The sequence below is a fragment of the Acaromyces ingoldii genome (genome assembly GCF_003144295.1).
Source record: "Acaromyces ingoldii strain MCA 4198 unplaced genomic scaffold FA10scaffold_1, whole genome shotgun sequence".
Lineage (NCBI taxonomy): Eukaryota > Fungi > Basidiomycota > Exobasidiomycetes > Exobasidiales > Cryptobasidiaceae > Acaromyces > Acaromyces ingoldii.
Genome location: NW_020290247.1, coordinates 1,320,792 through 1,344,319, shown reverse-complemented (window position 1 = coordinate 1,344,319; position 23,528 = coordinate 1,320,792). Strand labels below are relative to the sequence as shown.

At 56.0% G+C, this 23,528-nt stretch overlaps 8 protein-coding genes across 8 annotated transcripts; 3 read left to right on the top strand and 5 right to left on the bottom strand.

Moving 5' to 3' along the window:
* Positions 1 to 286: 286 nt before the first annotated feature.
* On the bottom strand, positions 287 to 4,836 carry FA10DRAFT_282794 (hypothetical protein; the record flags this gene model as incomplete). The annotated part of the gene is made up of 2 exons (XM_025523794.1): positions 287 to 4,403; positions 4,763 to 4,836. The coding sequence occupies 2 exons, from the start codon at positions 4,834 to 4,836 to the stop codon at positions 287 to 289; spliced, it is 4,191 nt and encodes a 1,396-aa protein (XP_025380327.1).
* Positions 4,837 to 6,640: 1,804 nt separating this feature from the next.
* On the top strand, positions 6,641 to 10,033 carry FA10DRAFT_263828 (ATP-dependent DNA ligase). Its single transcript, XM_025520392.1, has 7 exons — positions 6,641 to 7,914; positions 7,978 to 8,338; positions 8,406 to 8,836; positions 8,900 to 9,182; positions 9,242 to 9,299; positions 9,360 to 9,504; positions 9,568 to 10,033. The coding sequence occupies exons 1-7, from the start codon at positions 6,719 to 6,721 to the stop codon at positions 9,971 to 9,973; spliced, it is 2,880 nt and encodes a 959-aa protein (XP_025380326.1). The 5' UTR covers positions 6,641 to 6,718; the 3' UTR covers positions 9,974 to 10,033.
* Positions 10,034 to 10,059: 26 nt separating this feature from the next.
* On the bottom strand, positions 10,060 to 12,257 carry FA10DRAFT_225048 (ALG6, ALG8 glycosyltransferase; the record flags this gene model as incomplete). Its single annotated transcript, XM_025518634.1, has 3 exons — positions 10,060 to 11,269; positions 11,335 to 11,871; positions 11,950 to 12,257. The coding sequence occupies 3 exons, from the start codon at positions 12,255 to 12,257 to the stop codon at positions 10,060 to 10,062; spliced, it is 2,055 nt and encodes a 684-aa protein (XP_025380325.1).
* Positions 12,258 to 13,458: 1,201 nt separating this feature from the next.
* FA10DRAFT_236472 (hypothetical protein) lies at positions 13,459 to 15,005 on the bottom strand. The gene is made up of 4 exons (XM_025519076.1): positions 14,607 to 15,005; positions 14,314 to 14,526; positions 13,790 to 14,238; positions 13,459 to 13,719 (listed from the first exon to the last, which is right to left on the bottom strand). The coding sequence occupies exons 1-4, from the start codon at positions 14,757 to 14,759 to the stop codon at positions 13,593 to 13,595; spliced, it is 942 nt and encodes a 313-aa protein (XP_025380324.1). The 5' UTR covers positions 14,760 to 15,005; the 3' UTR covers positions 13,459 to 13,592.
* Positions 14,585 to 15,583, bottom strand: FA10DRAFT_14350 (hypothetical protein). Its single transcript, XM_025518053.1, has one exon. The coding sequence runs from the start codon at positions 15,292 to 15,294 to the stop codon at positions 14,776 to 14,778; it is 519 nt and encodes a 172-aa protein (XP_025380323.1). The 5' UTR covers positions 15,295 to 15,583; the 3' UTR covers positions 14,585 to 14,775.
* A 332-nt stretch (positions 15,584 to 15,915) lies between these two features.
* On the top strand, positions 15,916 to 18,809 carry FA10DRAFT_14347 (hypothetical protein). The gene is made up of 5 exons (XM_025518052.1): positions 15,916 to 16,496; positions 16,556 to 16,597; positions 16,664 to 16,725; positions 16,780 to 17,214; positions 17,287 to 18,809. Exons 1-5 carry the CDS (start codon positions 16,272 to 16,274, stop codon positions 18,449 to 18,451), a joined length of 1,929 nt encoding a protein of 642 aa, XP_025380322.1. The 5' UTR covers positions 15,916 to 16,271; the 3' UTR covers positions 18,452 to 18,809.
* Positions 18,810 to 18,996: 187 nt separating this feature from the next.
* Positions 18,997 to 21,270, top strand: FA10DRAFT_236469 (glycerol kinase). Its single transcript, XM_025519075.1, has 6 exons — positions 18,997 to 19,233; positions 19,307 to 19,687; positions 19,747 to 20,139; positions 20,222 to 20,365; positions 20,435 to 20,934; positions 21,006 to 21,270. The coding sequence occupies exons 1-6, from the start codon at positions 19,191 to 19,193 to the stop codon at positions 21,096 to 21,098; spliced, it is 1,554 nt and encodes a 517-aa protein (XP_025380321.1). The 5' UTR covers positions 18,997 to 19,190; the 3' UTR covers positions 21,099 to 21,270.
* Positions 21,141 to 23,363, bottom strand: FA10DRAFT_277031 (putative PDC1-pyruvate decarboxylase, isozyme 1). The gene is made up of 2 exons (XM_025523350.1): positions 22,300 to 23,363; positions 21,141 to 22,229 (listed from the first exon to the last, which is right to left on the bottom strand). Exons 1-2 carry the CDS (start codon positions 23,245 to 23,247, stop codon positions 21,312 to 21,314), a joined length of 1,866 nt encoding a protein of 621 aa, XP_025380320.1. The 5' UTR covers positions 23,248 to 23,363; the 3' UTR covers positions 21,141 to 21,311.
* Between the last annotated feature and the right edge of the window lie 165 nt (positions 23,364 to 23,528).

Below are 23,528 nucleotides of genomic sequence, written 5' to 3'. Positions count from 1 at the left end.
CTTCTCCGAGCTCATCTTTCAGACTGACTTTACCGTTATCCAGACCCCTTTCCACAGCCCTTTGCATGGTGTCGGACACGAGCGGAAAAACATCATCGTCGTTTCTGCGCCCTTCTTGTAAGCTTCCTTCTATCTTCAGATCATTTTATCCAACATCTTGACTATGTACGCTTCCAATGACATTGTCTCCCATCTTACTAACTAAACATAAGAGCCCGAGTCCCTTGACGCCTAATGCTACAGAAACTATAGAACAACAAGACCACGCCGAATAAGAAAGAACGGATCAAGAAGAGGCAGTAGTAGCGTTCAGAGACGAAGTCGTCGAGGAAGGGGGGACGCTGCGGGCTGCGGGAGTCGTCGTCGACCAAGCTGGCTGGGGTTGCCAAAGACTCAAAGGAAATCCGCTCGCAGGGTCCGGATACGTACTGAGGTAGTCCCACAATCTGTCCGTGTTGGAAGCTGCGCGCTCCTTAATCTCAGCTTCTTCAGCATCGTTTCCTTGGCCCTCGTTTTCTCCTGCCTTTTTGTGCTGTTGCGTTGATTCTCGAGAGCTCAGACCCGTGGATATGCCGTCGTGAACAGAACGAGAGGTGGCGGCCGAGGGCGATGACGAAGGACGCTGGTCATCCTCGTTCACCGCAGAAGTGCTGCTCATGGCATCTCCTTCTGCACTTTTGTTTTCGTCCTCTTTCTCGGGTGCGAGTCTGACCTTCGGTGAAGTATGGCGGACTGCCTCTGGCGAAATTGCTTCTTCCGGCGAGTTTTCAGCATGCAGACGCTGCTCCTTCTCCAAAACTGGAGTAGAGCTTTCCCAAAGCGACACGATGCCCTCGAGGTAGAGTCCATATGGTGCTGCGGCTCCATTGCGGTGCTCTGGGGTTCTTCCCGCCTTGATGAGAGCCTTTGCCAGCCTTCGACTTTTCTCGACTATCGTCTTCCGATCTGCCCACACGTACTGCTTCCCACGGCGATGAGCTCGGTTGCCGCTGCCACCATCGGGCTTCTTCGTCAACCTCAGAGCGGCCAAGGCGGACCACGTAGACATGATGGCGGTCTGATTCGGCGCAGCGGCTAAGTGCTCCTCGTCAATCTGGTCCAAAAGTACGTCGATCATCGTCGACGCGCACGTCCAGCAATCGTGCGCCACGGGCGTCACCATGTCGCGCTCGTCTTCCTCTTGTGTCGCTCGGCTTTCTTCAATGCCGCTGTCCTTGACGCCGCTTTCGACACTCCCTTCCGCAGAAGCGGCGGCAAGTAAGATCGCATGCCATTTTTCCATCTCCTGGAGAACAATGCTGTTGAGATGGAGGCGAGCATGGAGGTAGCACAGGAAAGCTTGGAACCGCCATCCAACAAGCACGGCGCTCATGGACCGTAGGCCAGCGCCATCCGTATCGCCGGCCTCCTCTAGACTGCTCAGACACCATGTGTCCTTCCACCTTTCGAGATCAGCATTGGCCTTCATGCGCCAGTACTGGAGGCCAGCCATGCGCTCCTTTGCGCAGACGATCGTCTTGGACATTTTCGACCCTTGGAGCAAGCCGGAATCGTCGCCCAGGAGGTACTGATCGAAGGCGTCGCAATGCTGCCCAACCAGCCTTCTGAGCTTCATGAGGCTGACGAGGCAGACATCTTCCGGCAAGGCATACTCTTCGCGGTGCCACGACGACGAATTGACGATGAAGGCGTCCTCTTGGATCGTATGGGGTCGCCCCGTCTGGGCGCTCAAGGCACGGTCACAGAGAAAGAGGTTGATCCAGAGCCTCGATCTGTTCCTGATTCTCCTCCTGAATTGCTCATTGTTCTTGACACCCTCGTCGAGTGTCGCCCTACGGTTGACGCCCACTTCCGTTGCGATTCGAATGGCAAAACCGAGATACTGCCAGGACCGATCGTCAGCCAGACGATTGGTCGGTTTGTGGTAAAGCGAGAGGACCAGGAAGGCCTGTGAAAGCTCGACGCTTTTGTAGCCTTCGAGGAGCACCTCGGGTAACAGATTCTCGCGCCAGTATCGCTCCAGGGACACGGCAAGCTCGGCATCACGAGGCGATTCACGAAGTCGGGCTGCCAAAGCGGCAACGACCGTCGTCAAGAGCGCACTGCGATTGCGCACGTAGGCAACGCTGTGGAGGAATGGATCCAGAAGGTTGAGCTGTGGGTTGATGCGGGCAAAGAAGGTGTCGAAGAGCTTCTCCAGCTCCTTTACATCGAGGATGTCTTGGCGGACCGGGTCGAGATCGTCGTCGTTGTCGAGCTTGCTATGATAGAGACTAAGGGAGAAGAATTCGCGGTGGGAAGCGCCAACCTGCTCGCTGCGCTCGCTCTCACTCTCGCTCTCACTCTCGCCTCCTCTCTTCTCATCGGTGCTCTTGCGTCTCTTGGTCACCACCCAGCGACGCGGGGCCTTTTTGCCCTCGGCTTCATCCATCTGCTTTTTTGCGACGTCGGAGTCTCTCCGAGGCGCAGACACATGGATAGCCTTGGCAGAAGCTGAGTCTTCCTCGCCAGACTTGACGCTCTCGCTCCCTGCTGATGCCTGGCTGTTGCCATTGGTAAGACTCTTTCTTGTTCTAGCCCTTCCGTTTCGATACTCCCATGATTCGGGTTCTAGCGTCGCCGCCGAGATCGCGCGAGGGGGAGGAGGAGAGGGAGAAGCCGAGCTCAGTGAAGTGTGGATCCCCAAGACCTCTGCTCTTCGTTCAACTTCCGTGACCTTGGGCTTGGGCACCTCCTCTCTCGCTCGAGGTGACGTGAGCGGTTCCATGCGGGCCAGACTCTCAACAGTCGTGTAGCTGCGAGATCGACCGAGGGTGCCGAGGGTGAGAGGAGGAGGGGGCAGCAAGGAAGACGACACGGCCGCTTGCTTGGAAAATGGGGGCATGAAAGGCGGGCCCATCATCCTACCGCTGCTCGTTGGCGTATTGTAAGGCAGCTGCCTCCTTTCCAGACTAGATTGATCCCGCGCTGGTGCGTGGTAGAGGGTGCGATGGACATTTCCGGCGAGTCGTGGCATGGAGTCCACGGTCCTTGGCCTGCCCAAAGTTGGCAGCCGCATCGAGTCAAGCCGACGACCGAGCGGATCGAGCCTCGGCACGGGTGGTGAAACGAGACCCATCGTCGCTGCACCCGTTCCGAGGCGGCTGAAGGGCCGGTGAGGATGGCCACTGCTGCTACTCATGTTGTTAACGTTGCCCTTGTCTTCCTGAGCAGGATTGAGGAGCGTCCTCGCACCACCTTTGATGGCTTCAGCCGCGTCAGAGGCGTGTGCAAGTAGGCGAAGGGGCGTAGAGAGAACATCGTCGTTGTGGCCGCCACCAACCTCATCCTCATCGAGTTGGTCGATCTCCTCCTCTTCATTGTCCTCTTCTTCCTCACTGTTTGTCTGCCTTCCCGTGCTCCTGACGCCCTCGTCAAGTCGCGGCCTCTTCGCGTCTTGGTCTTTCCAACTTTGCTCAGCAGCTGCGACGGTTCGGTTTGCTGCTTTTTCGTCAAAAGGTCGATGGGCCGACGAAGCACGTTCGCCAGCGGCACCTGCCCCGCCCGAATGCACCGGTGCGACGCCTGAAAAGTAATCTCCTGTCAGCTTCCTCTTGTTGTGAGGACTGGAAACGGTGGCCGCGCTTCCAGGCCAGAATGGCGACTGTGAGTGATGCCCAGCTCCCTGAGAGCCAGAAGTGGCCGTCGTTGTCGTAGTTGTAGCCAAGATATTGGAGGGGGAGAAGAGCGATCGACTTCCCGAAGGAGTGGGGAAATCGAGCCAGCTCCTCGTCGAGTTCGCAGAGGAGACTGCTCCAGGCGATGGGAGATGCAAGGATGGTGATTGCTGATGCTGTGGCAGCGGCAGCGGAAGATGCGGGTGATGACCACGTTGGTGACCGAGGCTGAGCACAGGAGAAGCACTCAGAGCGTGCTGCGCAGGCGAAGAGTGCGACAGGGGCCCATCGCCATGGTCCCGCGCGCTTCCCAGGCCGATGGTGAGATTGTAGTGCGATGCTTCGGGGTGCCGGGGCGATGCATCGGGCGCATACCGCGAGGCTGATGGTGGTGGTGGCTGCACGGTGTATGTATCGGGACGAGAAGTGCGGCCGCCCACCGGGCTCACGGCCGAGGTCGGAGGCAGTCGTTCGTCTGGAAGAGGTGGCGACCATCCAGGCGTCGCAGGCGATAAAACAGCACCAGGACGCATGTAGCCATTTTGATGAGGGTGATGAGGGTGGTGATGATGGTGCGGCTGCTGCTGCTCAGGGTGGTAGCTCGTCGATGCTGACGAAATGTGGCCTTGGTGATGCCGTTCGCCAGCAACTGGCCTCATAAAGCTAGGTTCCACGGTGCTTGGTGCTCTGCTTTCATTTATTCTGGCGCCTGACGAGCTGACGGCGGCAGTCTTGAGGTGGTTACTCCTGCATTGAATACGGCGTTCAGTGTTTAGTTCACAGAGGATATCGCCTTCTGCAACTGCTGCTACTACTTACGTCCTTCCAGGCTTGCGACCTCTCCTGTGCTTTTCAAATACACATTCCTTTCCGTGCCTTTCGCAGCGCCGACAAGGGACCTTTCCATCCGTAGGAGCTGAGCAACGAATCTGGTCACGGTAAAGAGGTCAGCAGCTCGTCATGGAAATTGTTGGCTGCAGCTGATGCAAGAAACCGACCTTTGCACTGCGACAGTCGAGGCAACTGAGGGAAACAACGAGATTCAGAGGTCAGGAGGAAGGGTCACAGAGGTTGGGAAGAGCGACCCACGGCGATGAGAAACTCACGCAATCCTTGCGCCTTGCTTGACATCTGGTCCGCCAGGACCTTCGGCCCGAACCCGTGGCCTCTCGAAATGCATCTTCGTCCTGCCTCGCCAAGCTACTTATGGAGAAAATGTCCTTAATCGTTGCCCCCGTCCGTCGAGAGGATTCTTTGAGAGGACGAACGCAGGGGTGTGAGGAAGTGGTCGACCAGTGGGAGAGGCGCTTTCTTGCAGCGCGGCCTTTCTTCGGCCTGACCGGTCCGGTCACTATGGTAAGTCAGCCGTCGTCAAGGGGGCAAAAGGGGAGGGGGAAGGGGAAGAGTGGGCGGGCGGGCGACTTCGGCGAAAAAATAAATAAGGCGCCGCAATGCCCCAGTCGTTAACAGCCAATCAGATCAGAAAAATGGGCCGGAATGGGATTAGGGAGATGGAAACCGGATGTTGTTGAGCAAGTGGTCGTGGGCGCTGAGGAGCGGACCGCGAGCTTGTTTCACTTTCTCCCCTCCGTGCGGTCGTCGACGGTGATGATGATGAGGAGGAGGTACGCTCGTCGTGCGAGTTCACTGTCCTTCCCTTTTGGGGAGGAGCGGAGAATTACAAGAAGGCTCTCACTGTCGATGCAGGGTAAGTGCGTAAGAGCCCTGTGCTTTGATCCAAACGGCGAACGGCCCTGGCTTCCCCGTCGCGAAAGTTGTCCGCTGAAGCGTGTTCGAATGCCCCGCGGTCGAGCCGCTTGACGAGAAGGTCGTCGTTACCTGCTTCGATGATGATAAGGGTGGTTGAAGGTTGTTGGATGGTGAGGTGGGCTACTTCTTTCGAACGAGGGCAGCGCAGCCCAACAGCCTGGTGTGGTACGATCTCGTCCGTCGGTCCTTTCCCCTCGAGCCACAAAAGCCCAGTTCAGGATCGATGCGTTGGTAGAAGAACGGGGGTGCGGGCTTTTCCAAAAGGGCGAAGAACCAAGACAGCCCTCCTGCCCCGTCAGGCAAATGCAGGGCGGGGGGATCACGTCGCCTCGGGGCCTCCTCCCCGTTCATGTACCAGTTGCTTGATTAGCGTCACTTATCAGCGGTCTCTATTTCAAACCGTTGCTTCTCAAAAAGCCCGTTAAAATAAGCAAAGCCGGGGTCGACGTGCCGTTTCTGACTTGCAACTTCCCATTTCGTCATTCAAATCCAGTCCTTTATCCCCTCATCTCTGTTCACAATCCCTACTCTACACAGCTGTTGTGCAAACAGCAGTAGCCACAAGAATGGTAAGGGCGATGGCTGCGCACAATTTTAAAGAAGGAGCACTGACTCTCAACAGAAAGTAAAATAAAAATGAAAAAGCCGAGAGCGTCTGGCCTGGCCTCTCTTCATGCAGCGAGAGGTTCATTTCAAAAGTGTCGAAAAGATTAGCGCGCGTACCTCCGTTCCTGAGAGGTCTAGGCCCAGGAAGATAGACCCCTTTGGCTTTTTACCCCCCTGCCTGCCTTTCAGTAGGATTTTCCCCTTCCTCGCCCGGTATCGACGCGGATCAGCTCAGCTCGCTTCCGTCGAATGGCAAGCGCCACCAGTGTGAGCGGCTGACTGACGTGACATTGATGGCCAGGTTTGACTCCCGGCAAGCCACCGTGGGAATCGATCGGCAGAGTGGCATTCCTATGGCGACATGGCTCTGTTGGCTCTGTGGCATGCTCCTTGTAGCCTCGTCTCTCTTCGTTCAGGAAGAGGTGGACCGGGTATGGTAGATATGCTAAGATGCTCTCACTGAAGCCCCCATTAGAGCGGCGCTGCAGTTGTAATTGTGATTGTTATTACAGACGGCGACCGACCGGTTCTCTGGAAGGAAGACCGCGGTGAAGACGCCGGTGACTTACTATTCTGTCACATGTCAGATTTTTGCTCTCGCACGGACTCCTTTGCACGCGTCAAGTCATCCGTCACCTGCAAGTTCATTACCAAGCGTGGAGGTTGTCAGAATCCATCCCCATCCAATGCCGGCCTCGAAGAGGTCGAACAGCTCGACGCCTCACTCGACGCCTTCGAAACAGCCTCGTCTTTCCGCCTTTTTCAGTCCTTCATCTCTCTCCAAAAAGGGCAAAGCTACCTTTGACGACTTCGACTATGGCGCGGAAGAAGACGCAAAGACGGACGAGGAGCGGAGGAGGCAGGAGCAGGACGACGAGCAGCTAGCCCGGAAACTGCAGCGAGAGTGGGATGCTCCGCCTCTCGATGAAGCCCTGAGCAACGCTAAAGTGAAGGAGGAGGCTTCGGCGGACGCTGACGGAATGGCAGGACCGTCGAATCTCACCGCTCCACCTGACGAGTGGGAGACGAAGCCTCCGGCAGTCCCAAAACTAGCAGTGGTGGACCTCGATGCTCTCGATGCCGCCATCGAAGCCATTGAGCTCGGCGACGATATATTCTCTTTTGATCCTCTGGAGGTGGACACGACCCATTGGCCCACCAATGCACAAGGAAGGATTACGGCTCCCTATGCGCTTCTATCGCATGCCTTTGCGCTCCTCAGCTCAACGCGCAGTCGTCTGCTCATCGTCACAATCCTCACCAATCTCCTTCGTGTGCTCATGCTGCACGACTCTGAGTCTCTCCTTCCCGCCGTCTACCTCGTCAGCAACCACATTGCGCCTCCTTATGACGGCATCGAGCTAGGGCTGGGGGGCGCCATTGTCAATCGGGCAATCCGGGACGTGACCGGAAAAACGGCCGGTCATCTCCGAGTGCTCTGGAACAAGACTGGTGATCCGGGGGATGTCGCGTATGAAGCCAAGAAAGACGTCAAGACTCTCGTCGGGAACCGGAAACCATTGGAAATCGTGAAGCTGTTCCAGACGCTGCACACCATTGCACACATTTCGGGCCCAGGGTCCTCGGCAGCAAAGTTGTCCCATGTCACCAAGCTCCTCGTCGCGGCTAGGGGCGAAGAGAATCGCTTTCTTGTCAGGACGTTACATAGCCACCTCCGAATCAATGCGGTCAGGACGACCATCTCTGCCGCCATATCGCGCGCCTTTATGCTGGAGGCTCCCTCGAGTCACGAGACAGCGTGGAAATTGACTCGCGAGGAGCGCAGAGGCTTGCTTGCCAATCCAACGAAGGCGAAAGAGAAGACTGACCCAAGAAGACTCGAGCTGATGGAGAAGCTGGACCGTGCTCAGCGCCTCGTTCGGTGAGTCGATCGCCTCTCTATGTCTGCTCCTCTCTTTCACTTGCTGACTATAGGGTACTACAGCGAGGTGCGAGCGCGCCACCCGAACTTCAGCAGCATCGTTCCAGCTCTGGTCGAGGGAGGCTTGCAGGAGCTTTCCCAGAGAGTTCCTCTTCGCATTGGCACACCCCTCTCGCCGATGCTCGGGAGCATCACTCGCTCGCTCCCCGCCATGCACACCAAGCTTGGCTCCAGAGCCTTCGTCTCCGAGTTCAAATATGACGGCCAGCGCGTTCAGATCCACGCTGCCCACTATCCACGGAGCGAGCCGGGATATGTGGAGACAAAGAAGATGCTCAAAGGAGGTAAAGGCAGATGGGTTGGCGACCAGGGCGATGTCTTTGTCAGGCTCTTCAGTCGCCACTTGGAGGACATGACGGACAAGGTGAGGAGTTGCAAGTGATGCTCTCTATATACCGAAGAGAATGGGATCATTTACCAAGCCCATGCAGTATCCCGACATCGTCGATTTGATGCCGGTGTTGATGGGCCTCTCAGGCGAGATTGAGGAAGGGGATTCACCTTCAGCGAATTCTAACAAGCCACGATCATTCGTGATCGATGCCGAGGTCGTCGCCCTATCGCTAGAAGGCGCTCTGCTGCCCTTCCAGACGCTGGCCAACCGGTCTCGAAAAGATGTGGATCTATCTTCAATCAAGGTCCGCGTTGGCGTCTTTGCTTTCGACCTCATGTATCTCGACGGCCAAGGCCTGCTCAAGTCGTCTTTCCGACGAAGAAGACGACTGCTCAAGGAGAGGTTTCCCGAGACAAAGCCAAGGAACCCGCTCGTGGCGCGATTCTGCCACGTTAGGAGCTGCGAGAGTACCGACCCGGACGATGTCGAGAGGTTCTTTGCCGCAGCGAGAGAGAGCAAGTGCGAAGGGTGAGCTAAAACGTGGAACCTTTGCCGGGCCAGGTACGCTGACGCACGCTTGCTCCGTGGCAGTATCATGATTAAGTCGCTTGATCATCACTGGGAAATCGCCTCCTCGACAACCAATGGCCACGTAAAGCGAGACCGAGATGGCGACGAAGACGGAGGAGAGCCAGATGAGAGGTATTTGGAGAAGCTTGACGAAATCGTTGGTGAAGAGATGCAGCAGGAGGATCAAGATGGACCTGCGAATGACAACAGCACCAATTCTCTGGTTGGCAAGGGTGTCAACGGGAGGGGAAAGGCGCTCTTGAGCACGTATGAGCCAGACAAGCGGTGCGAGAGCTGGCTGAAGGTGATTGGCACTCCGCTCCGGGCAAGTTCAGGAAAATGCGCTGATCTATTCTAATGCAGGTCAAGAAGGACTACGTAGAAGGCATTGGCGATTCACTGGACCTTGTCCCCATCGGTGGTGCGTACCTTTGCATTCACATTGATGAGATGCAACACCACTCATACAAACTCCTTATAGGCTGGCACGGAATGGGCCGCAAAGCTGCCTGGTGGTCTCCGGTACTTTTGGCCGTATACGATAGCGAGACAGGTCAGTATCAGGCGGTCTGCAAGTGCATATCCGGCTTCACAGACGCAGAATACAAGAGCATCAAATTCGATCGGTGAGCCGCTTCTCTTACTACTTGTTCCTCGTCTTACCTTACTGAAATCGACGCTTCTGGCAGCTTTAAAGAAGACGGCATCTCTGCTTACTCGGGCCGCGAAGAACCAAATCCCCGAGATGAATACGAGACGGGCGGTCTCGTACCAGATGTCTGGTTCACTCCCAAGGAGGTGTGGGAAGTCAGAGGCGCCGACATCACGCTCTCGCCCGTCTACACGGCCTCATTGGGCCTTGTCTCGCAAGAGCGCGGGCTCAGCATGCGATTTCCGAGGTTTCTCAGGCGGAGAGAGGACAAGAGCGTGGAAGAGGCAAGCTCTCCGCGGCACTTGGCCAACCTGTACTTTGCGCAGAACAATGAGGCGGGGTCGAAAGCAGAAGCTGCACGTGCAGAGGCCAAGGACGACGATGTCGAGGGCGACGTCGAAGAGGAAGACGCTGTGGAAAGCATAAAGGAGGAAGAGGAATAAAACCAGCTCTGTCCCGTGTATAGTAATAACCCTTGCAATCATGCAATGATGGACAAAAGCTTCTTTTCTTCCGGATTGCCTAGTTGCTACATGATGCCAAAGGCGGAAATGCCATTTGCAAAGCCCACCTCGATCTGCCTCTTCATCGACCACAGCCAGAGGATGAAGAAGGCCGGGAAAGACACGAGAACGTTGAGGACTGCAAATATGTCGGGGTATCTCTGCAGGAGCCGGTCGAGCACGCCTGACGTAGATGGAGACGAGAGGAGAATGGGAAAGACGACGAGCTCGAGAAGATGGAGAGAGAGCATGGCAGCATGCAGGACGGCGCCGAACCAGCCAACAAACGTCTTGCGCGGCCCGTATAGACCAGAGAACGGTCGATGCCCCACGATCCAGTTCCACAGGGCGAGCAGCACAAAGTACTGGCTTGCAAGCCCATCTCTCTCAAGGAGGGAAAACATGCTGAAGGCGCCCACGTTGTTGCCCAGCATGGCCCACTCGAAGTCTTCCTTGCCGGCGCCGGCGCCCCATCCGTCGCCCTTTGCCGAAATGAGGAGCGAAAGAGGCAACAGGGGCAGCAAGATGCTCTTTTCGTGCGTCTGGAAACCAAAGAGGAAGAAGGCGAGGCTGACGCTCAGAAGCGCATACGGCAAGATGCAGGCGGCTGGCGAGGGCGATGATGAAGCGACTGGCTTGCTGTTTCCCAGGACCGACGTGGTTCGGTCGACGACTGTCATCTCAGACGAAGGTCTCTCCGCGTCTCGGCCGCCGCCGCCGCCGCCGCCGCCGCCGCCGCCGCCGCTTAAGACACTTGCGATCTCGCTGCCGACTTCCGAGGGGGCAGCGTTGGACATTGTTCTCCCCTTTGCGCCGTCTCTTCTCCGCCTCGCTGTTGTGGACCCAGCTGTTGTCGAAGCAGAAGCTTGCCTCCTTTCCGACGCATCCCTTAGCTTCTGCGCATCCTCATTCAGCGACATCTCTATCCTAGCCGTCTCGGCGCCAGCTGCAAAGAGGTGAAAGCAAGGTGTAAGAATGACCACGAGGACCGTCGCAAGGCTGACTTTGGCCAGGGTGCTGGCCTCGACGGCATTCTTGAGCTTGTAGCGCGCAGGGATTGGTAGCACGGAGAGGAAGCACCACAAGTTGGCTACCTTGTCTTCAAAGATGCCTCTGGCCAATGGGAAAATTCGGTGGATGACCTGGCCTAGCTGTTCCAGATCGGTGATCCAGGAGCGAAAGACGGTAACGAATGTGATGATAGTGGCCAGACCGATGCCAAAGAGGCAGATTAGACTATTAAAAAACATGTCAGCTCTATCTCTTGTACCTCTTCTGCGCAGCAAAGGTCCTCGACTCACCCTCGTTCAAAGCCAATCGTGGCTAGACCCCAACACCGTCCAAGCATGATCGCAAAGACGGCCGGAGCGTAGTACAGGGCCATCTGCTTGAAACACAAGCTGAGGGAAAAGAAGACGGCGGCGGCAATGTACTCGTAGCTGACGCGCTTGCTCAGGCTCCTCGTCTTGTTCTTGAGATCGATCAAGGCTGATGCTGGCGATTTGGAAGAGGATGCAATGTCGGGATTGGGCAAGCTCGTGTAAAGAAGCGCAAACGACAGTGCAGCCAAGCCGAGCATGACGGCGTTGTATTGAAAGTGACCATGGTCGATGAGGATTAGTGAGGGTTGGAGGAGGAGCGTGAAGGTCGCTACGGCCTTGGTGCGTCGACCCCTTCCTTGCAGCTTTCTCGAAAGGAAGAAGAGAATCGCTGGGGTATATACGAGGAGATCAAGGAAGAGTACCGTGGAGCGAAGGTAAGTGATGAGCGCGGGCGATTCGGCACCACGAGACGAGACGAGGGCAAAAGAAGGTGCCAATCCTGGAATCAAGGATGCGCTGTTAATTGGTGAGAAGAAGGAAGAGTTAGACAAGAAGACAAGGAGCCTTTACGCAAAAAAGACGAGCAACACTCACACTTGACCACACCACTGGCTGACAAGGGCAGTGAGCGGGGGGTAATCGAGACCCCAATATTGCAGATCATAAAAGTACCACTGAGACCTCGGAAGGTGTAGCGTAATTTCGATCCAGTGTCGTTGGGCTTCGAGGTCGCCATGGAGAGGTGGCGAGCCTTTGCCGCTCCAGCTGCCCAGACCGGTGCCCCACTTGACGAAAACGCTCGCCAGAATGGCCACGGTCCACACTGTAGTCGAGCCACCAACGCCTATGCCAACGCCTGTGCTGCCCTGCTGCCCCGTGTCCTCGTCCTCGCCTATGAGCATGAGCCAGCGGACGAATCTTCGCAGGGGAGTTGAAGCGTCTTCTTCGTCGCCTTGCCGCCGTCGCTGAGGCTGTGCGAGCCTGGACTCGGCGGAAAGTGGTCTTTGGACCCTCTTGCCAGGCTGTGCTGAGGTGGCCGTCGTAGAAGAAGCTGCAAAGGACGTCGAGGGAACGATTCCTATGGGCAGTGGAGGCAAGCCCGGCCCGCCCCAGCTACCGGAAGCGACCAGAGCATCGAGGCTGGTCTCTGGCGCTCGACTCGATCTCCTCACCCTTGGCCCTTCTCTTCGTGGGGCATAGCCCCCCGCACTGAAGCTCGATGACAGGCCTGTGCGGCTGCTCCGCGGCTTGAGCTCCGTCGAAAAGTGGCTCAATGCATCATCGTCTTCTTCCCGTAATGTGTTCACCCCTGTGATCCCCTCGCTGTGGCGGCCCTGCCTCGCCATGATAGTCGCGGTGTCGCCTCCATCGAGCGGGCCGAGGTCCCAAGCGGGCAGCCCGGTCCTTTGTCGACCACTGCTCTTTCCTCTGCTCCCATGCCTGTCGCCCCCCGTCGATCTGCCACCATTGGACCGGCCCGATTCTGACATTGCATCGATATTGTTGCTTGACTTCTGGACCCTGCCCGTCGGCGCAAACGAGGGAAACTGCTGTGTCGCCGTCGCGGATGAGGCGGCATCCTGAGCAGGCGGACCCGCCCTGGCTTGCGAACGCAGCCATGCCTCCAGGCCGCCGCTAGCAGCAGAGGTGACACCGCCCTGCGACGGCGGCAGCGGTGGCACCGTGTCATCATCTGGCCGTGTGTGATGCTGAACGTGGGGCGGCAATTGTGTCTGAAACCAATGTTCTCGTTCGTGGGCGAGGCCCCGTTGTGCACGGTATTGCTGCGAGGGCCTCGTTGTCTGGACGCGCGCGGGTGCCACGCTCGATCCGACGCTCGATTGCGACTGGGTCCGCTGCCTTGGTCGACTCCCACTTGCCATTTTGCTTTCGCTTTCTCGACAGTGAATCCACTGCCGCTTCTACTGCTGCTGCTGCTGCTGCTGCTGCTGGATCAGAAAGAGAGAGGTGTTGAGGATTTACTTCGTGTTTGAAATCAAGACGCGTTTTCTTCTTCTCAACTGCTCCCCGGCTCCACAGCGACCGGTTCAGAAGACAATCGGTTGGTCAATGGATGGCACGCTTGACATTGGCGGCTTCCATGTCATCTGCCGCTTTTCTCAGCTATCAACAGGTTTTCTTATATTTTGGCGCAGCTGCAGCTACGGACTGTACAAGAGCTTAATGACAATACACCTCCAAGCGAAAAGCTGAAGTGGTCTAGCTTCCCACATCAATCAGGCCAACGGGATGTCGGGCGGAGGCGCCGCCGTGGCTTTCCAGCCTGAGCGCAAGCCGGCAAACGCTGCAATGGTTCCAAAAAGACCCACCCACGCTTCGTTGAAGAGGCCGGCAGGGCAAGACCTGTTGCGCGGCGGAAGGGGGATCCGTTCAGCGCACTATACAAAAGGGCAAGCGCATCAACAAAACTCACCAGTGTACTGTGAGTGGCAGGTAGCCCAGGTTGACCCAGAGCTCGTTGAGGATGGCCTCCTTTCGATCATCGAGATCATCCCACATCTTCCTCGTCACAATCTGGTCCTGGCTCAGCTCCTTCTCCGACGACTTCTTGCCCTTGCTGACCGTGCTGCTAGGCAGAGGCGACGGGTGTCCTCTCGTCTTCTCCAGGGCGCGTGCGCGCAAGCGAAGCAACCGGTTGTCTTCGACGAGGTGAAGAAGCTGAAGTCCGACGTACAGTGCCCAGGCTCTCGCACTGGTGAGCCACAGCTTGTTCTGCGTAGAGGGCGACAAGGAGATGACGGAGTGCGATGACAGATAGGCAACGGCCTCGAGCGGGCAGTAGAGCAGCATTGACCATCCCTGGATTCGCTCAATGTTGTGCAGGAGCCTCGTTGGAGGGGGTGATCGTTCCAATGCGATCATCTGCGAGGAGCTTGAGTCAGCCGCTGTCTCCAATCCTCCCCAACTCTCTACCCCATGGGATGACGGGTTGCTTACCCATTTGATGATAGGCAATATGCCCCAGATGCGATAAAGTACTCTAGCATCCGAGACGATGCCTGCGAGCTTCTCGACCTTCTTTGCAACGTTGCTCCCCCCATGCACAGCGTGGTAGCCTTTCGTACCATGGCGCAGCCTAATGCGTAGGGCGTGTTGCAGCGACAAGAGAGCAATGAGAAGCTTGGAAGAGTACTGCGTGATCATGAGCGCCTGTCGATGACAACGAGACTGTCAGCCTGAATTCAACCTAGCCTTAGACCACGCTCAGGACCGTGTCTCAGCTCAGTTACCTTGTCAGTGCCGCTCCACGTTGAGAGATAGCGGACGAGGTGATCGAGCGCCGGGCTCGGTTCGACATTGGAGAAGCAGCCAAGGTAGCGGTCGGTGGGGTTCCTCTTCCGCGCCGGCCTTGCCACGCCAGCTCCACCCCTTGCAACGCTCATGATCTACTTGGTCGAATCAAGGTGATGTGTTCTTGTTCTCTCTGATACCCCAAAGGCAGGAGCCAGGAGGCAAAGGCGGTACGGACTGTCCGATCCTCGTTCGTCGCCTTTCAAATTGAAAAAGGCGCTCCAGACTTTCCCGGGGACCGGAGGCATCGATCGTTAGTTCGCTCTTGGAAAATCCACGTGGCTCATTGGTGGTTTGGGGGTCAGCCCCCTGCGAAGGAAATCGGGACTTCGAGATCCGGGGCAGATGGGCGTACAGATGCACATTGCGGGCTACGTATGATCGAAGACCAAGCTTTGATGTAAATAGAGGATTCGAACGAGATCCGGGTTCACTCGATTGCAGGCCTCGTAAGCCAAAGAAGGAAGTCTGTTCCGACAGGGCTGTTGTCACTCTGTTATACGAAGCGTCTGTGAAGGAAGATTGGTCGTCCACTTCCAATCCCAGCGAGTTAGTCCGTAGAAGCAACTTCTTTCTTCTCTTCTGACAACAATATTGGCAAACTTTATCTTGTCCGCTCTGCTCCATGGACACAAACAACTTCCGACTATTGGACCGACTTGATCTCTAGCGGATCCGAGATGGTAGATGACATCGGAGGTGCGCTCTCTCCGCCGCACTCGGGAGCGAGCATTCTTCTTTCGCTCTTCGTCTCGATTCTCGAACCCCCGCACGGTATGCATGCCCTTCTCACAGTTTTCATGCTGATTGGCTTCAGAACTCCCACGACCTCGGTGTCGCATCCTCATTCCCCTACAAGCAGATCCCGTTAGCTGAGCACTGCTGACTAGAACCAATTAATGGATCCAATTTCGCGTGTTGCAAGGCAGCCTAGCTGAAACAAACAAGACCAGAATTCCAGTCTAAGAGACGCACAGTTGGCCGTGCGTGTTTGCTACTACTAACCGAAGAAGTCAAGCGTTTCCGTTATATCGATTTCGCCCAGTCCGCCGCAGATCTGTTTGAATTTTCTTGCGCTAAGGAAACTCTGCGAAACCGCACTGGGGTGTGGTGGGTAGCTAGTAGGTAGGGCTAGCTGGGAACAAGCATTGTCCCGGACTGGCACCGGAGCAAGTTTTGGTCGCTGGTGCACGGACACTAGTCAATATTAGCTTTAATCGTGCAGGTTGTAGCTCGCCAAAGGTGCGGCCATGATAGGACAGCCCCGGAGATCAACTACTGGACAACCTTCCCGAAATGGGTTTGGGCTCAAATCGAGGATGGCGTGAAGGCACAGCGCTACAATCGCATCTTCTTCGCTAATCAAGATACCCTTGGAACCATCCCCTCCCCAGCTCTCATTCATGCCTTCTTCCCCTCACTACCTTCAACGTATGCTATCTTGCTCAAGATGATGCTGACGACCCTCGTCAAGCGGTTCCCGCTTCACCCTCCAGAGATTGCTGAGTTGGAATTACCGGACTTCAACTCCTATGCGGCGCCCACTGCAGAGATTCGCCGATTCGTGAGTATGGCTAGCCAAGAAGCAGGAGGTGTTGCGAGCCATGCTGATGGTCGATCCTCAGATGCGATCATTCATCTATCTCCATATGCCCGACTATTTCTACCGGTTGTCCTACTTCTGGATTCCTTTCATCGCCATCATCTTTCTGCTCGCCTTTGCGACGTTGATGCGCAGAATCTACCTCGGACAGCTATGGGTACTACGAATGCAAACGGCGCCGAACGGTCAGATCTTTTTCGCCCCGCACACCATCAATGCCTTTGTTGTCAGTCCAAGATGTTGAGAGAGATATTGGACCAAAATTGACTCCCTCTGCCCGCGCAGGTCTTCGACATCTTCTATGCCGGCGGTTGTGTGTTTTTCCTGGTGAATAATGAGACCAAGATACAGCTCGATCTCGCATTCTGACCGTGTGCTCCTCCTCATTCTCAGGTTCACATGATTCTCATGTTCCGCTTCAACTACAACCCGATTTGGCTGCCCTACTGGCTCTCGTGAGTGCCCTCTGTTCGCCGCTTCCACATCACCCCGCTCACACCAAAAAGCAGCTTTCTTTGGCTTGCCGTCGCGACGGCTGGATGGTATTCTGCCTGGGGCGTCTTCTACACTTCACCGTCAATCTTTTCCCTTCGCAATCGTGCCAAGAGCTTCTGGGACCCCCGCTGGTGGATGCCCACACCATTCATCAGCAACATCATCATGTTCGTTGGCCCTCTCGTCTTGATCGCTCTGGTCGTCGGCATCTCGATCCCATGGCTCAAGTACTACGGAGAGAGCACCCATATGTTGCAAAGCTGGGACAAAGCCTTCGGGATGCAGCAAGACGACGCAGCCATCACAGCCGAACAGCGGGCAGGGGCACTGGTCATCTGGGAGCATTTTGAGTTGTGCTTCTGGTGGGGATCCATCGTCTTCCTCATTTGGTGCCTCTTCGCATGGCTATTTGGTCTATTTTACTTTTGTTCCGGTCTCTTCCTTATCAGGTACGTAATTCTTGAGCTGGCTATCTGTCCCATGCACCAACTCTAACAGCTTTTCTGCGCTATGATCTGCAGGACAATCCTGTCTCAGATCAACATACAGAAAACGTTGGGCACCGACGCCATCAGAGCGCAGGCTGCAGCGGATGTTGTCGGCCCGAAACCCCTATGGACGACGACAAAGACTGCTGTCGACGACGAACTCAAGGTTGCTAGCCCAGGCTTACACGAGGGAAGTCCTAACGACAGAAGGGAGAGTGCCTCGACAAGGGACACCTTACGCGTAGATGGGCCGGAAGCCGACGAAAGAAAGTCGCTGGCCAAGGCCGAGGCTGAGCGGAGGAGGACAGCGGCTCTTCAGGCAAGGACGCTCCTCGACGACGAGGCTGCGGCCATTGCTACGTCGCACTTTTTCCCAAGCCTGCGTGCCGACGTTGCCACTCGTGAGGAATTGGCCCAGCGGAGCTCCGACACAAAGGTCAAGCTGTTGCAAAAGGCCTTGCACAATCTCGCATGGATGTGGGGCGGCGTTATCGTTGCCATCATCATTCTGGCTGCCTGCGCTACCGTGGCCGCGGTCGCCTTCGTTCCACGGTCGGTAAAAGGGCCCCAAGCATGGAACGACTTGTTGTTCGGCCTCGTTCAGGCAATCCAGTGGCTCAACTGTGTCTGCGGCATCATCATCTTCATTCTCATTGCCACCCAAGCCTTTGAGCCTGTCATTGAAGGGCTGCGACGCAGCAATGCAAACGACGACGACTTGGAATCAAGAGGCCTCTCGTCGCACCGACCCGGTTCCCTCTCCTCGTACTACCCACATGCCCTTCGTCGCCTGTGGAAACGTCCAGGCAGTGGCTCATCGCCACGTTCAGGGGTCACCTCGGCGATATCAGCGACAAGGATGACATCGTTCTTCGAGACTCGGACGAAGCCACAACACAATGCTCGCACATCTGACCTCTCTGAAGATGCTGGCCCATTCAGCTACGCAGAGAGGCTGAGGCTGCAGAACCGTGAGGCTGAGCCTGAAGACGCTCTCACCACGATCGGTTACGCGTCCTCCATTGGGGCAAATGAACTGGAACAAATTTGCGAAGAAGAAGAGGGTGTCCCGGGCCCTTCTCTGCAGCAGCTACAGCCGCAGCAGCCGTCACAGAGGCCATTCTCGCCAGTGGAGCAAGCTTCGACTGCTATGGAGACTGTCCAGCCTAGGAGGGGCCGCTTGACGTTCAACGTGTAGAATTTTTGAGCCGTTGTTCCTCTTCCCTATTCCCGTTTTTCCCCTCTGTTCTTTCTCACTCAGTCGCGATGTAGGCAGATGGCGTCCCGCCTTGCGTTCCACTGTTGAAGCTGTACCAATTTTGTACTTGTTTTTTTACTTGTTACTAAAGCTACGTAACAATGATGAAGATGGCGCCGATGACGACGACGATGATGGCTCCGATGATGATATAGCGGTTACTTCGAACACTGATGTCGATCACGAGGCCACTTTAAAAAGTTTTACCGCCTTGGGTTCTCTTCCCCAGACTAAAAGTGGGATTAGTTTCATTCTTCTTGTGGGTGTGGAGAAAGAGGCCGTGGCAGCACCTCTGTCTACATATATCTTTCTGATCAGACCCTCGATCAGACCCTTTCTGCATGCAATACTGAAGCAATCGCTGCATGCACTACAACTAGATAAGAACGTGTGGGTCAGGCTTCTAATGACTCCTCGGTATCGGAGCGTTAGTACAAGGGTGACTCTGCTCCCCAATCTAGACTTGCGTGATCCAGCAAGGCAAAGGAAGAAGGAGTGGGGGGCCTAGAAATCGACGCGGGGTGTTGTAAAAGCGAGGAAGGGACGGACGGTGGGATGGCGCGTGCATTTTAGGGCTCCCCTTCAACTTCATTATTATTGCTATCCCTTCCACTGCACTACTACTACTACTCTGCCACTTCTTCTTGCTCCCACATCGACACTTGATTCCACCAGAAGGATGGGCAAAACGGAGAGGGAGCTCATCGGCTCCATCGATGCCGGTGAGAAAGAGGCTTGTTTGGCTGAGGATCCAGACAGGGCAGGATGAACTGACCCTATCTGCACTTGGTCCAGGGACCACGTCTGTTCGTTTCATGATCTTTAATCAGTTTGCGGAAGTCGAGGCATGGTGCGGCAAGGAGTTCACGCAGTACTTTGAGAAGCCTGGATGGCAGGACCAGGATCCCCACGAGATTATCGACCGCGTCAACGAGTGCATCGAACAGGCAGTCGAGGAGCTGGAGGCAAAGGGAGACTACAAGCGGGAGGACATCAAGGTGATCGGCGTCACCAACCAACGCGAGACGACAGTCGTCTGGGACAAGGACACAGGGAAAGCACTGCACAGGGCCATCGCCTGGCCCGATGCAAGAACCACGCCAACGGTTAACGAGCTGGCCAAGAAGCATCCTAAAGGTCTTCACGCTCTGAAGGAAGAGACGGGCCTTCCACTCTGTGAGCAGTTTCAATCTAGGCTGATAAGTGTCGATACTGACCGAGCCCCGTTCGACAAGCCACCTACTTTGCTGCGGTCAAGCTCCGATGGCTGCTTGACAATGTTCCCGAGGTGAAGAAGGCCCATGACGAGAAGCAAATGAAATTCGGCACAATCGACTCGTGGCTCCTTTACAACCTTACTGGCCGGGCAGTCCACATCACTGATGCCTCCAATGCTTCAAGGACAATGCTCATGGACCTACGCAAGCAGGCCTGGGATCCAAAGCTATGCGAATTCTTTGGCGTGGATCCAGACATTCTCCCAGAGATCAAGAGCTCGTGCGAGATCTACGGGACCATCGCAAGTGGTCCTTTGAAGGGTGTCGAAATCGCCGGCATCGTCGGGGACCAAATGGCCGCACTTATTGGGCAAAAGGCCCTTAATCCAGGGGAGGCAAAGAACACTTATGGTGAGTGAAAGACGCGCAAGGTTCCTGAAGATGGCCACTACCGTCTTCAATTTGCTCACTCTTATCCACTCTTATCATTTAGGCACTGGCGCCTTTCTATTGTACAACACGGGGAACAAGATCGTCAACTCAGAACACGGCCTCCTCTCGACGATTGCGTACCAGCCAGGGCCTGGGCTCAAGCCTGTGTATGCGCTTGAAGGTTCTATCGCGGTTGCTGGCTCAGGTGAGCGTGCCAGCCGTTGAATAGAGTGTCTACAAGCAACATAGAAGCTCACAGTATCATGAACCATAGCCGTCAAGTGGCTTCGTGACAGCCTAGGACTGATCAAAGAGGCGCCCGAAATTGGCAAAGAGGCTGCCAAAGTCGAAGACTCTGCAGGCGTCTACTTTGTCACAGCCTTTGCAGGCCTGTTGTCGCCTGTGTGGGATTCCAACGCGCGCGGGACAATCATTGGCCTGACAGGTTTCACAACAAAGGCTCACATCTGCCGTGCCACACTCGAGGCCGTCTGCTATCAGACCGAGGCCGTGCTACATGCCATGGCGCAGGAGAGCGGCGTCAAGGTCAAAGAGCTCTGCGTCGATGGTGGCATGGTCGACTCGGACCAATGCATGCAGATCCAAGCCGACATCCTGGGCATCACCGTCTCGAGGCCCCAGATGCGAGAGTCGACGGCGTTGGGCTCGGCACTGCTTGCCGGCGCGGCTAAAGGCATGTTTGGATGGAAGATGGATGATGCAAAGACGTTTGACAGGGTCAATGCACAGAACAAGGACCACTTTAAGCCTAAGGTGGGCATCTCCCATTCTTTCTTCTATCGTTGACGGGAGGCTGACCCTACTCCACCATTTTTTTGTGACAGATCTCTGAAGAAAAACGCATGAAGATGATTAGAGGCTGGGCCAGGGCTGTAGAGCGCGCCAAGGGATGGGTAAAGGACGATGGGGCGATCTGACTGTTCTCAAGACGGAGGGGCGACCGAGAGAGTTTTTCTTTGCTTTTGCAAATATTGCGCCAGGCATCATACCACCCTTGCGCTTCGCACGCATGCATGTACAAAGGAAGATCGAGTGTGAAGTAGCTTGAGCTATATTTTAGTAAGGAATCGCAACATCCGATAGACGGCCTAGACATGGCTTGCAGAGGGGGACACAAGACTGAACAACGATCAATAACGGTTACTGGCCTGCGTCGTCTTTGCCTGGCCGAGAAGGGCCTTGGGTGCATCGCCCCTTCGCATATAGATCTCAACGAGCTGCAGCTTATCGGCCTTGTTGAACGCCTCATCGTTGAGAAGATCCTCGAGCTGCTTCTTCGTCTTGACGGCGTAATACTTGGTCTCGCTCGGTTTGATGTCGTGCTCGTGGCTCTCCTTGAAATTCTGTCGATCGCCTCCGACCGACGAATCCCTGAGCGGGTCTGCAAACGATTCGAGAAGCTTCTCGTGGTCCCACGTTGCCACATTGTTGTAGCTCCTCTGCGGGCCATGAATCTTGCGCTCGATCTCGTAGCCCTCGTTCGAGAGGACGAAGAGGATGGGTGTGAGACCCTCTCGGACCATCGTGCTAATCTCTTGCACAGTGAGCTGTAAAGAGCCATCGCCGACAAATAGCATGACGCGGCCAAGATTCTCCTCGCGTGATGCCAACGAGATGCCAAGGCACGCGCCCACAGACCAGCCGATGGAGCCCCACAGGATCTGGGCGTGGAACGAGGGAATCTTGGAGCCGGGCAGCCTAATGGCAAGCGAGCCAAACGCAGAAGTGCCCGTCTCCGCAATGATCTGGTCAGACGGCTTGAGGAACTGACCAATGCGAGGCCAGAGCCACTCCTGGCTGATCGCTTGACCATCTGGGCCTGCATTCTCGCCCTCTTCCTCTCGACTTGGAAGCCGATTTTCGTACTTGTTCAGCTGTTTCTTTGTCTCGGCAAGCCGCTTGGAAAGATCGCCGGAGATGGCCGAAGTTACCCTCGGGAGAATGTTCTTCATCGACACACCCTGGTAAGTGGCATGGCCGACCATGACGCGTGTCGAGTGAAACTCGATGGTGTTGCTTCGTGGTGTGCGATACGAGAAGTTGGCCGTCTTGGTATAAAAACAATGTCGAGGGGTAAGCGGATTGCAAATGACATAGACGTAAGGAGAAAAGACTCACATTGAAGTCGCTCAGCAGAGCTCCGAGGGAGATAATGAGGTCCGACGATTCGACGAGCTCCTTGATGGCTGGCTCCGTGTTGGTGCCGACATAAATGCCTCCGAATTGGGGATGAGTCTCATCGATTGCACCCTTGCCCATGGGTGTGGAAAAGACCGGAAGGCCGCTCTCATTGACGAGCTGATGGGCCTCCTGAAGGCAGCCATGGCGGATGGTGCACGCGTCGACGAGAATGATGGGGTCCTTTGCTCGTTTGATGCGACTCACAACCTCTTCGAGGCACGCCTTTCCGGCATCTGCGTCGTCTGCCTCTTCGTCCAGAGATAACTTCTTCTCTAAAGAGCTGGCGGGCACCGTCATATTGACCAGGTCGGTCGGCAAGGAAATGTAGATGGGCCTCGCTTGCCTAAATCCCACAGTAAGTGCGCGATCGATAGCCGTCACTGCTCCCGTGGCATCATCTTTAAAGTCACCAAGGCGAACGCTTGCAATCGAGATTTTCCTTGACATCTCCTCAAATGCATCGAACCTGCCATCGCCGAGGGTGTGATGGAGTAGTGCATGGTCGCCCTGCGCCGATGTTGACGGAGTGCCGACGATGTGGACGACAGGCAACCTCTCCGCAAAGCACCCGGCGATGCCGTTGAGGGCGCTCAGCTCGCCCACGCCAAACGTGGTGACCACCACGCCGACCTTTCCTCTTCCCGTCGTCGTGGTCTTGTCCAACCCGTTGTGGCCCGGAAAAGCGGTCCTCGCATATCCGTCCGCAGAGTAGGCAGCGTTGAGCTCGTTTGCGTTGCCGCACCAGCGCACCTGCGGGTGATCCTCGATCTGGTCTAGGAAGCCCATGTTGTAGTCGCCGGGCACGCCTTGGATGGTCTTGGCGCCCAGCTCGGCCAGACGCGAGAGGAGAAAGTTCCCCAGGTGCATCTCTTTTCCTTGCGACATCTTCTTCCGTATGATTTGACTATGGTCGTCCACCCTTTGTGCGTCGTGAGAGGAGATTCTGTACTGTTTCTTCCTCCCTGCGAACCCAACCGGCCCGCCGGATCTCAGAAGGTGGAGGTGGCTTGAGCGCTCGCTCACATCAGCCGCCCACGCGAGCAATCTCAAATGTTCTGTAGGTTGGTCTGAGACCCCTGAGCTAATTTGAGAAAGTCTTGTTCGAACGTCAGATTTCCAAAGGGCGCGTGATTGTTTTAGAAGCCTGCCGCGTTTCCCCCCACCGC

What these genes read in the sequence shown, in the direction of transcription:
- FA10DRAFT_14347 (XM_025518052.1), top strand. Translation starts at nt 16,272, where the DNA reads ATGCTGATGGTCGATCCTCAGATGCGATCATTCATCTATCTCCATATG. An exon ending in TGGCTGCCCTACTGGCTCTC is followed by an intron (nt 16,726 to 16,779) that starts GTGAGTGCCCTC and finishes ACCAAAAAGCAG; the next exon opens with CTTTCTTTGGCTTGCCGTCG. An exon ending in TCCGGTCTCTTCCTTATCAG is followed by an intron (nt 17,215 to 17,286) that starts GTACGTAATTCT and finishes TATGATCTGCAG; the next exon opens with GACAATCCTGTCTCAGATCA.
- FA10DRAFT_14350 (XM_025518053.1), bottom strand. Translation starts at nt 15,294, where the DNA reads ATGGAGCAGAGCGGACAAGATAAAGTTTGCCAATATTGTTGTCAGAAG.
- FA10DRAFT_277031 (XM_025523350.1), bottom strand. Translation starts at nt 23,247, where the DNA reads ATGTCGCAAGGAAAAGAGATGCACCTGGGGAACTTTCTCCTCTCGCGT. An exon ending in CTCTGCTGAGCGACTTCAAT is followed by an intron (nt 22,230 to 22,299) that starts GTGAGTCTTTTC and finishes TTTTATACCAAG; the next exon opens with ACGGCCAACTTCTCGTATCG.
- FA10DRAFT_263828 (XM_025520392.1), top strand. Translation starts at nt 6,719, where the DNA reads ATGCCGGCCTCGAAGAGGTCGAACAGCTCGACGCCTCACTCGACGCCT. An exon ending in GGACCTTGTCCCCATCGGTG is followed by an intron (nt 9,300 to 9,359) that starts GTGCGTACCTTT and finishes AACTCCTTATAG; the next exon opens with GCTGGCACGGAATGGGCCGC. An exon ending in AAGAGCATCAAATTCGATCG is followed by an intron (nt 9,505 to 9,567) that starts GTGAGCCGCTTC and finishes CGCTTCTGGCAG; the next exon opens with CTTTAAAGAAGACGGCATCT.
- FA10DRAFT_236472 (XM_025519076.1), bottom strand. Translation starts at nt 14,759, where the DNA reads ATGAGCGTTGCAAGGGGTGGAGCTGGCGTGGCAAGGCCGGCGCGGAAG. An exon ending in CGTGGAGCGGCACTGACAAG is followed by an intron (nt 14,527 to 14,606) that starts GTAACTGAGCTG and finishes TGTCATCGACAG; the next exon opens with GCGCTCATGATCACGCAGTA. An exon ending in CTGCCACTCACAGTACACTG is followed by an intron (nt 13,720 to 13,789) that starts GTGAGTTTTGTT and finishes GCCGCGCAACAG; the next exon opens with GTCTTGCCCTGCCGGCCTCT.
- FA10DRAFT_236469 (XM_025519075.1), top strand. Translation starts at nt 19,191, where the DNA reads ATGGGCAAAACGGAGAGGGAGCTCATCGGCTCCATCGATGCCG. An exon ending in CATCGGCTCCATCGATGCCG is followed by an intron (nt 19,234 to 19,306) that starts GTGAGAAAGAGG and finishes CACTTGGTCCAG; the next exon opens with GGACCACGTCTGTTCGTTTC. An exon ending in AGGACCACTTTAAGCCTAAG is followed by an intron (nt 20,935 to 21,005) that starts GTGGGCATCTCC and finishes TTTTTGTGACAG; the next exon opens with ATCTCTGAAGAAAAACGCAT.